This window comes from Bradysia coprophila, chromosome IV, assembly GCF_014529535.1.
Source record: "Bradysia coprophila strain Holo2 chromosome IV, BU_Bcop_v1, whole genome shotgun sequence".
NCBI classification, from domain to species: Eukaryota; Metazoa; Arthropoda; class Insecta; order Diptera; family Sciaridae; genus Bradysia; species Bradysia coprophila.
Genome location: NC_050738.1, coordinates 14,729,465 through 14,741,098, shown reverse-complemented (window position 1 = coordinate 14,741,098; position 11,634 = coordinate 14,729,465). Strand labels below are relative to the sequence as shown.

Below are 11,634 nucleotides of genomic sequence, written 5' to 3'. Positions count from 1 at the left end.
CTGTTTTTATCTGATCTGTTTTCATTCAGCTAATATACCTACATGAGAATGAGCGTACCTGGATTACTATACCATACCAAGTATGTGAAAAGTGGACTGCATGAATGCATGTTTGTCTAAACCAACTGATTGAAAATCTAAGTAAGTAAACACTGAAGGTAATGCAAAACCACAAATGCACACGAGGGATTCTAGTTTAAGATGAATTTGTGGTGACTTTATTAGACATCGATACACGTGAGCACAACATGCTGGAATTCATATATTTGTATTTCACATCATAGTGAAACATCAATTATCTGAGGGTTTTCCTAACCTTTTTAGTGTTTAAATAATGGTTATTTGTAAACCAAGGGGAAAAAGTAGGAAAGTGCGAAAGTTTGCGTCTAGAGTGAAGCGAGGTGAAATTTCCTATTTCTCCCCGAGGCGAACACAACGTTTTTAATGCTTGCGTTTTGCGAAAATCCGCATTTTAGAACATTTCGGAACATTTTTAAGGAAATAAAATAAATAGCGAGTTTTGGTGTTTAGCTATTTTAGGTGAGAAAATGATTGTTTTCTCAATATGGCAGAATCCGTCATTTTCACAACGCTTCACGAAAAAACATTTTGCTTAAATCTGAGGAGATCATCCCTGTCGGTCTGCTTGATCATGGATAGGGAATGCAATCCCGGACCGTTTTTACAAAACCGGGATTCGGGATTTGATTCAGTATCAATACCGGGAATACCGGTATTTTCGGGATTGGAAAGAAAAATCGAAATGACTTATTTATTGATAAAAATTTGGATTTCTAAGAAGAAATTTTAAAAAGCAGAATTCAAAAAACTTATCGTCGTTTTGTTTGAAACTTTACAATGTAGTCTGTACTCTGGGTCCTGTAGTCAGGGTGGTTTTACAAGACGGGCTGTGTGCAATATTATGAAACTACATGAGTTTTCAAAAGCAAAGAAATTTTCGTTTCAACTTACACAAATGTTAAGTCTAACATTGCTAATTATTAGATTTTCTTTGATTAGTAACTTATGCAAGATAAATGAAGAGTTAGAAATATGCCAGTGAGGCAAGTAAAGAATTTTTTGAATTTTTCCTCCTAACTACGGGCTTGACAAATTCTTAAATTTAACGTACAAACCTTAATATACTCATTTCTAATGACATTAGCAACGTCAATTTTCTCTCTGAAAAACGCTCAAAGAAAGCACAAGTGTTGCAGCGTCTTACCGTTAAATCTTGAACGACACAAATAACCGCAATCAGAAAAAGCCATCTCTACTCTACTTTACTCAACTCTACGCTAGTCGGTTTGATGAGTAGTTTACACTCATGAATATGTATGAACATTAAATCATGTACATTAAGACCATTTCATGATGCGACTTTTTTGATGCGATGTTTGTATAAGATTCTCAGGACAGAAGGCGTGAATCAATCCTTGTGTAGGCAAATACCTGGAACCTTATCTATTGATATGTACAACATCTGCTCGCTTAAATGTATGTAGCCATGCCAAATCAAAGCTCAGGCACCTTATGATGTGTTGTAAACGCGTAGTTAACACGTTGTCATTTTGTCATATGCTTTTGATCACTAGATTCTCACCATTTTCGAAAAAATTCAACTCCTGTCTAATCATCAAAAGCTGTTGCCATACGAAATTGCTTTGTAAATGCTAAAAATCCGATTAAAAATTTTCAATTTATTTAATTTTAATCTTTCGGGATAAATCCCGGTATTTTTTGGTGAAAACCGGTTTTCGGTACTGGAGTTTTCCGGGATTAGTACCGGGATTAATCCCGGGATTGCATTCCCTAATCATGGAGTTCACCACTTGAATCTTTCGTCCCCGCCTGTGTGTTTTTTTTTAAATATTTGTATTCATAAAAAAAAGTAAGAATCGCAGTTGAAACGGAAAACACTTGCATTCGTTCAAAAAATGTATGTAAAAATTTTGTGGCAGAAGTTTGCACAAGCACAAAATATGCATGTATCAATGATACATTGTATCATAAGAATTTTCTGTCGATAGCACTTATTTGATACCATTCTCTGAGTTTCGTAAGCACGTACGTAACGTACGTACGTTATCTAGAGTCCTATTCGATCTAGAGTAAATAAGTGTTAACGTACATGCCTACGAAACAGACATATTTTCTGCTCTTGAACTTTTTTCAGGTTAAAAATTATGATTTTCTTTCGGTGCTTTACAAATTTTTGTTTTATTTATTATTATTTTTGTCTATCTTTTTGGCTAATAAATATATGTATTAAGTTGAATTGTGAAGAATTTTTCTTTTTAAATTCGATTTTGATTTGAATAAAAAAATACAGAAAGTCAACCATACTAACGAGGATTTTTTTTTTTTGAATTACAATGCAGACTTTCCTTATAAAAGTAACCACAATTCAGATCGAGGGGCAAATATTCATTCTCCTTCTTTGTCAACTTAAAGAAAATTCTTAAAAAATGCTGCAAAATTTTACGAATTCGTGTAAAATCTATAGAAAGTCCTAAAAAAAACACAAGATCGGCTTCGCCTCGTTAGGACAAGCTTAAGGCTAGTCCTGAAAAATTCTACTTAGAAAGACTTGCGTGAGAAAGATTTTGGATTTCGACCGCACTTACGGTTTTGATTATGATTATAATTAATTGCCTTTCAGATGGAAACTTTGAAGGATTTGTTGTTAATATATAAAGCTTGGATTGAGTGCTTCATTTTAAGGGTAGAAAACAGTGTTAAAGCAAACTTTGTTGGGATCAGAGCCAACGGGGCTCAGCGTCACACGCTGACATGAGAGAAGTATCTAATTTTTGTGACAGGACTGTGAAATTTGAAAAGTTGATCATAAGAAACGTTTGAAAGGGCACGCAAATTGAGAAACGTAAACCACAATCCAAGTTAGAAAAAGTCAATGTTCTAACAGAACAGGGTAGGTAAGACACAGACGAAGGAGGGTGGTAACAAATTTGTTAGACGCACTCATTACAGAATGTGTGCAAAGCCAACTTAAACGTTAGCTTTTATAAAAATATTTTTTGGTCAAATTATTCACTATGCATTCTCGTTTGGTATCCTTGCTAATCTGAGCACATTAGCAATCAGTGTTGAACCCAATATTCTGCCATAATTTACATAAGAGACTTAGTGATAATTTTTTAAACAAATACTGTTTTCATTAAGTCTCTTATGAAAATTGCGGCTGTAATGATATCCTACACACCTTCTACGTTTCGTGTACCTGGAGAAATTCCCATAAGATGAGTCTGGGATTTTTTTAAGGTAGCCTTAGCTTCTAGAGACCAATACCGGTCTAGGTAAATGTAAAAAAGTCCATTGGAATTTCGGTAGGCAGTTTTTCAAAATTATCCCTATTTCGTGCTTTTTGATTGAACGGAATGAACTATCTCCTCATTGCAATAGCTTTACCACAACAGAGTAAAGTTAACCAGGCAGGAGCGCTGATTTGACTAGGGACCTGAATAATCTAGTAGCCCAACATTTTTTGCGAACAAAATTTTTCAATTTATGTCAGTGTTCATTTGAGTTCATTTTCATACAGTGTATTAGGTCCCTTATTTGACGTTTCGGAAATGAACCGCTCCTGCCTGGTTTATTTTACTCTGCCATGGCTTTACCTTTTGTAAACGGCAAGAGTAGCGTATGATTGACAATTATCATTTTTTGGATTTTTGTAAAACATATGTGTAGCCTAAGGGGTAATCTAATCACACTGTCGACATTAGATTACTTACCGTTTCTAAAAGATTAACTGTTGATTTCTAAACGTTTTAGTGGCAGTTGCATTCGTTTCACGGCTGTTCACAGCCTTTGGTATTATTCTTCTACTTTCAAATGTTTGTCGTTGTTGTTGATAATTGATTAGATTAGAGAGTCGTTACCAAACGGTTAATAAGATGGCTACATAAAAAATCACGCGACTTCATAATTTAAGTAAAACTTATATTTATTCTCAAGCGGCTACCCATTTCTTAGTTTGATGTTAAAATTCACTTCAATTTTATCGTATATTACTGTGTTACTGTAAGAGCCGTACTATGTTAGTTTATATCATGAAAATAATATTTTGTATTCATCTAAGTTTAATTAAAAAGTAAATTAGTTTTCCTTCTTTTTTGGTTTTTACTCTGTAAAAATTGGATGGATTTGATTTGAATAAATTTATGATTCGTAATAACATTAAGCTTCGGTTATCGTCATAAAAAACGGTTGGCAGGAAATTTATTTTATTTTTTAATTTTACAATTTATTTTCATTTTCTTTTTCAAAAATATATTTAAATTTACATTTTGAGCTTAAATTTCATAAGTTTTGATGTTACTTAAATACATAAATATATAAGAGCGGAAAGAGATCACTTTATATTTCAATACACAATGATTTAACGCCGATGATTTTCTTTTTTATGAATTAACATTTACCCATTGTCTCTTAAATTACATGAATACAACAACAATTGTTTTTTTTTAGTATAGATTACAGATTCGTATAACACAGAGAAAGTATAATAGAATTGACATCAACAATTTTAAAAGTTAAAAACATTTCAATACAAAATATGGTTTTATTTAGTGCCCGTTAGTGTGTAGTGCCTTTTAGAATTCTTGGTCATTTGGATTTTGCAGCAAGTATATTTTCAGGATCTTTTGCTCTAAGTAATTTCAATAATAGTTGAAACACTGTAGTTCTTTACGTGTCTGTTTTGTAGACAGATATTTTTCAATTTTGTGAGTGCCTACAATCATACGTTGGAAACAGATACGCAAAAAATCATGTAAACGTTTTATCATTTTTTACCAATTTTTCCTAAGTTTTCTCGCTTTTCCTAAGGATTTTCCATACAGTCAATTAAGTGTTTCCAGGTTTATGATATTTTGGAGGAAAATTTGAAAATGCCTTAGCGGATGCTAATTTTGCGCCAAATAATTAAACACTGGGAATGAATTTATTGACTGAGAACATCCATGACATTTGAACCTCTGATAAAAAATTGTGGTTTCTTGAGGTGAACAAACTGTATTTCCTTCAAAAATTGTTTTTTCAATGTGGGAAAATGAGGGCAGAAAGTGTGAAAATTTTGGAAAAATTGGAAAAATGTTTTTCATGCTTCGGGGCCGAAAATGAGGGCAATTTTTCGAATTTTCTCGGGTTTCCGGCCCTCTGCATGAAAACTTACATGTGCACCTGTTTGGGACGGTTGATTTAAGGCACTTTCGCTTGTAAGCCTCACTTCGTTCGGCCTACAATCCGCGAAATTGCCTAAAATCAATCGTCCAAAACAGGTACACAAATAACCATTTCTAAAAAAAAATCCAGAGGTCTGACATAAACTAATCGTTTGTTTTCCCGTTGCTGACGAGTACAGACGACCAGAGCCTCTAACTTAATAAATCTATAGCCTTTCCCTGGGAATTTCAACGTCAATATATGCATAAATGTCGCAAAGAAGGACTCTTTTGAGAAAGAACATTGTGCAAGTTACAAATATTATAACTCACCAACTAAGTCAAATCTTCACGAAATAGTAGATTAGATGCTGCAAAAGTAACTCATTACATGAGGTAACAGTTTCGGAACAAAAAAACAAACAATTGTGTATTTTGAGCAACAAGTTGCGGTAGTTGTCTTTTCGACAAATGTAAAGTTTCTATATACGAGCCGAAGGCGAGGTATACAACCACAGTTGTCGAAAAACCGTTACCGAAGCAGGTTTCTCGACAAAATACTCGTGAGTTTGAGGGGTTCCGAATCAATGAATTACGAAGCAGAATCAAACGTATTCTGGTCTATTTCCTATCCATGCGAACCGAAAATATTCTTCACGTAATCATTGAAGCAGGGTACAAATTCAGCAAAACTGATTAACTGATATTTGCTGATCTTTCAAGTTATACAAACAATAAACTTTCACCGACGCGACGGCAAGAATTCCACCAATATAATTATCGAATCTTTTTAATTCTATTGATCGAAATTTCTCAACAGACTTGAACATAATCTTTTAATTCCTTGGTTTGAACCTATGAACATTTTAATATGTAAGTAGGGAAAGTACATCGCTTATCTTTATCGTCAGTGCCGTGAACAGGAAATGGCAAGAGTATTGTTAATACCATCTCTTCAAAGTAATCAAATTAATTTAGTCTAAATTCGTTGCAATAATTAAATTGAGTTTGTTTTCATTTCCATTTACAGACTTTCAGAAACCAATCTTAGCTTGCATCAGCTCTGTCATTCAGGTGATAAACAAGAAAGTATAATTCTGATACGTGTACGTATGTAACATCCATGTTTGTACGTTCGCCTAATGCTTAGCTGAAACAGTCTGTGACCAGTTGAAAAGACTTTTCATTTGTAGAGATTGGTCATTTTCTTTTTAAATTCTGGGACGGCATCACCTCTACCTTGCAGCAAGAGGTTACTCAAAAAACTTCTAATAAAAGGTCTGCATAACTAGGTCACTACACCCTTCCATCAAATAACCGAACATTTATCTTTTTCATATTACGAAGCTCAAACTATCGCTTTGTATCATTTAAACATTTGCTAAACTAGAACACAAACTTAAGATTTAACATCGTCGACCATTGGCCACCGTCTGCGTATAACAGCAAAATGTGATATTTGAAAATTATTCGTTCGTTTGCAGCCACGTTCCAATGTGCCAGTCAAGCAATAACTTTTAACGATAATTTTGGAATTATTATCAATATTTGAAATATTTAAAGAAAGAAAAAGAATTTTAAATGATTACCCCATGTTATAATCCGATATGCTTACATTCGATGATAGGTACAGCTAAAAAAATTGTGAAACAAAAATTGGATACATAAAGGAGCAATTACTGCAACATCTCTATTTAATATCCGATAAAAAAAATCAATGAAATAAGAAATCAAAGTCTTCCGTATCTTTATTTTCCATTTACTTATATGAAAATAATTTTTCTTTTCCATAAATTTATTCATGCGTGTAAACACATAAAATTGGATTTTACATCGTTTCCTTCGCAGTCGGAAGTTGTGCACAATAATGTGAAAAGTTCGAAGCCGAAGAACATAATAAAAAAAGTTTCTCTTTACCTTAAAATCCGGATCAGGAAACCGCTTTTTAAAAGAACCAATTATTAGTAAAGCTCCTGAGTCAGCTGGAATCATTCGACCAAACGTTGAAGTTCTGCAATACAAAAGTTTACTTTTACTTTGATGTGTGTTATTCTCATAAAGTCGTTCAACTAAAAACGAGAAAATAATGCAAGATTGAGAAATGGTTTCTATTTTTCATATAACTTTACTATAGCAAGCTTCCTTAAAAGACTTTCCTGCGTAGGGGACGTCTTCAAGAGCAAACGTCTTAACATATATCCCGAGGCAAATGGACAATACTCATTCCGAGCTTTTCACTTCACAACATCGAACTGTCCTAAGTGTAGCATAGCGATAAATAGTAATTTATAATTAAGATGGATCAACACAACTCTCAATTCACGCCGTGAGTACGGTCAAAATTCAAAATCTTTCTCACTCAAGTCTTTCTAACGCAGCGTCATCTAAAAAAGTGACTAAATTTATCGTTGTGTTAATTCGTCTTAAATAGTAAAGGCGTGGTCTATTGTAAGGAGCATGTCAAATTCAGGTCATAGGATATTAAATAGTCCGAAATCAGTACGATTGTAGTCGGTGTCACTAGCTGACAGGTGAATTTTTCCATCCCTTAAGAGACTAAAATTGTAGCCTACATTTGTGCGTTTCGTATTATTTTCGAAGACATCTTTTCACCAGAATCGTTTTTGAAAAATGCACAACCGCAATAAGGACCACGAATGTGTCAGCTTTCAGTAAAAATAGTTAAATAGTTAATAGTAAAAATTGCCCGAATGAAGTGTTCGTTATCATCAAAAATAATCTCAAATAGAGTATTTAAAAAACGCCCAAATTTATGCTTTTCGGCGAAGCATCCATACCTCTTAACTACAAAGTCTTTACGTACTTATCATTTTATAGTTTTATTCGTTGCACAACGTTTTCTGTGCTTTCAACAGGAAAAAGGTAAAGAGTGCCGTTGCACTCACTCGTCCATGTAGAATATATAAGAAATAAAAAGAAAGACGTGAAAGTCTTCACGTAAAAGACGTGGAATGAATACAATTAAGGCGATAGGAAGAAACATCACCCCTAATACTGACCTAAGGTTAGTGTATTATTTTTCAATTTTCAGTAGTATCTAAGATGCTATCGCACACGCAATAGTCTGTAAGATGCTATTCGTACGCGAAAGTGAAGAGAAACGGCCTAAAATTTTCATTAGATCAGAAATTGATGTATCTTTTTGGGAAATCCGGGAAACCTTCATGGACGACCCCACAACTGAATCTCCCGAACATTTTTATATATCTTTGAAACTTGCTGAAACTTAAATTGTTTTGAAATGTTTGTAATTTCGCAACATAACTTCGATATCTTTTCCAAGTTACATGTCTTCTTTTAGGTCATGCTAACGACCTACAAAATAATTGAAAGTGGGATGACGTCGCGAAAACTTTAAAATCGAATTACTTATTAATGAAAAATCCATTTAAAATCAGGAAACTTTTTTTTTTCTCTTACAGCAACATTATAACTAATTAATCATTAAAAACACTTGCTGAGTTAAGAAAGCTTTCAAAAGTTTTTTTTTCCTTCCACTTCACATTGAAAGCATTTATATTGATCCGAAAATCTATCTATCCCATCAATTCGAATTCTGTTGTCATTTTATAGGATACCAGTCATGTCGAATTGCTATACAGTTTTCCTTCGGTTTTCCATTGAATGGAAAACGTTTTAGGAAAAGTTAATTTTCTGCATTGTTTGATTTTCAATTATTATTACTCGTGTATAAGCCACCCATAGAAGTTGTAAGTCGTTGATTATGCGGATATTGATATAACGCGAGTTGCATCGCTGTCATGTTCATGGGTTGTGTGTAGTGTATATTGCTTACAAATATTCCCGGCTTTTACCAAGTATTTCGTTTAGGAATGTACTGTTTGGAAAATCTAAAACTTTTATACTTTTATTGTAACAATCGAGTCGATTGAATCGACTACAGATACATGGTAATAGATTAGGTTTGTCTGTCGGAGCAGGAGTATCTATTCTTTTAATTAAAAAAAAAAAAACTGACAAACAGCTGAGGGATCGAAATAAAAACCAAAGATCCAGGCTGAAAAATGGTCGTGCAAACCAAAATGCCCAAAATTAGAGGTGCTTTTCATTTGCCTTTGTACGAAGTTAGACAAACCACCCACCAAAACCAAACTACCTGTTTCTCTAAAACTGCGCATCCTTAAGCTGTAATTTTCAGTATGCAAACGTAAGTAAAATTTTCTTCGTGTTAAATACGAGCAACTATCACTTGACTTTATGTTGTAAAATGTTTGGCTGGTCGTGATAGGAAACGAAATTTTCCCTTAATAATGAATTACACAAAACTGATATAACAGTCTGCAGTATGCATAGCATATGTATACATACATCGGCTCGGCATTATACTCATGTTTCACATTATTTGATGTGCTGTAATTTTCAATCGATAACACTGGTGTATAAGTATCATTATTATGTACAACAGCAGATTATTGCATTACTTAGTTGAATAAATTATTTTGATATCCTCTGATTAGTTTGGCGGATATTTATGCTAATACAATTGAGACCAATTGCTACATTATTGTCACGAGGTTAGATCAATTTTCGGTATTAGGCACAGACATAATAGGTGAAGGTGTGTACTGTTTCATTGGAAATTATAATTGATGAAAAGTTGGCATTTTGTGGAAAAATTTACGTTTATGGCTGTGATCTTTAGCATTCATCGGACCATCTAGGGACTATGTTTAGGACTTTTTTTCTGTATTTTCACAGGTTTGCTCATATTTCCCCAAATTTTCCACAATTAAAATTTGCGTAAATTAGGGAAATTGGGAAATTGACGAAAACTTGAGAAATGGGAAACTTCAATTTGCCTTTTCAGTCATATTTATCTCTCACAATCGGCCACCATTTCAGTATAATTACAGGGTCTATTACTTCTTTATTGATCTTACAATTTTCAAGATTTTGTTGGGAAATCTGTTACTTCATTTCATTTAACTTGCATGTTGCTATTGCAAGGTCACATTAGTCAGATATCATCGTTTATTTTTGTCGTCATTATCAATGCCAGATGAAATTTTTCTCAAATATCTACATTGCGTTTCGTAGTTATTGTGTGTCTAATATCTTTGAAATTGCAAAATGTTGGGCAATATCAAAGGCAGAAAACAGAGCTATATTTAACCAATCTCAATAATACTCACTGTCTGGAACCAGCTATTTCCTCCACAATGCACGTATTTTTCCACCATTTGTATGGCCTTATTGTCCAATAACAATGTCCCGCATTTCTCGCCCAGCCTTCCTCCGGATACAATAAAATCTGCAAAATATTTCGATTGTAAGTATCCATTCGACGAGTGTGTGCTGCTTGTTATAGTTATATATTTGGAAAATTTGTTGGGATGTACAAAACGAATCCAGAAAATAAATAGTCGGGGATCATTCCGTTGGGAGAAATTATTGTACGAAATAAATACCATCAAGGACAAACTTATTAATGTTCTGAATCAGGACAAAGCCAATTTGTTAGATTGAATTGCTGCAATACATTTAGTAAGAAATAAAAATTTAAAGTTAAAGAAAAATTCAAACGTAAAGTAACTGCAAACTGTATCTTCGTAACAATCATAAATATCTTAAATCATAATCGAACGATATTCACCCTAGCTACATCACATCGCATATATTTGTTGGAGTGCGAGACTAGAAACAATATAAAATAGAAAACCAATAAAATATACGAACTTTGTTTGGGTATCCATTATAACGTAACAATTTCTTACAGCACTTGCCGCGGCTTTCGAAATATATTTCTTGTGGGGGACGTGGTGGCGTGCGTCTTAACGCACAACATCCAATTTTCGAAGGGGATGGTGGTGCGTTGAACATTATTATTTGCGATATGTTAAGTTTTCGGTTTATATTCTATTTGCGTTGATATTTTAACATTTTACGTATAATTTTGCATAATTATATTTACTTATGGTAATTTTCTCCTGTATTTAGTCATATAATAGAAAATGGGTAATTTTCACACAGGTAGAATATTACATTGTACACGCAAATTATATAATTGAGTCTCACGATTTTGTATTACTTATACCGATAGCGAACACACGTATACAGCACAGGTGACAGTCTAAGTTATGGAATTCTTAACAATTTGTTCGACACTTTTTTGTGTGTTGAACATTTCACTGCGCTAAACAAGCACTGGCAACTTCATCAACTGCTTACAAACGATGTTTTTCTGCTATTTATCGTGATTGTGTAAGGATTCATTTCCTTTGCTTCAAATTGAATTTTCGTTTAGCACTCGTTTATTGTCCATGCACAAAAGAAAGTGCTTTGTGGCAGAAGCTTGGGTGGAAAAACAGAGACTGAAAAGTGTGTGAACGTACGTTGGAAATATAAGGAGGGTTGTCAACAACACTAAGAGAGAGAATCGTACAACATTTTATATACGTTTGGCAGG

At 33.6% G+C, this 11,634-nt stretch overlaps 1 protein-coding gene and 1 long non-coding RNA gene across 3 annotated transcripts in view; both read right to left on the bottom strand.

Moving 5' to 3' along the window:
• Position 1: 1 nt before the first annotated feature.
• LOC119066117 overlaps positions 2 to 11,634 on the bottom strand; it is a 27,118-nt gene continuing 15,485 nt past the window's right edge. Inside the window, exon 3 of the long non-coding RNA XR_005085702.1 lies at positions 2 to 58. This is a non-coding gene — a long non-coding RNA (uncharacterized LOC119066117). The remainder of the gene's footprint in view (positions 59 to 11,634) is intronic.
• On the bottom strand, positions 2,420 to 11,556 carry LOC119066116. 2 transcript variants are annotated; one of them, XR_005085701.1, is made up of 6 exons: positions 10,905 to 11,556; positions 10,361 to 10,479; positions 7,104 to 7,197; positions 6,776 to 6,819; positions 6,444 to 6,700; positions 2,420 to 2,432 (listed from the first exon to the last, which is right to left on the bottom strand). XR_005085701.1 is itself a non-coding variant. In XM_037168397.1 (5 exons), exons 1-5 carry the CDS (start codon positions 11,046 to 11,048, stop codon positions 6,586 to 6,588), a joined length of 516 nt encoding a protein of 171 aa, XP_037024292.1. In that variant the 5' UTR covers positions 11,049 to 11,556; the 3' UTR covers positions 5,265 to 6,585. The 2 variants fall into 2 exon arrangements, 1 of the variants encoding a protein (XP_037024292.1); XM_037168397.1 differs by lacking the exon at positions 2,420 to 2,432 and having other exon boundaries at positions 5,265 to 6,700.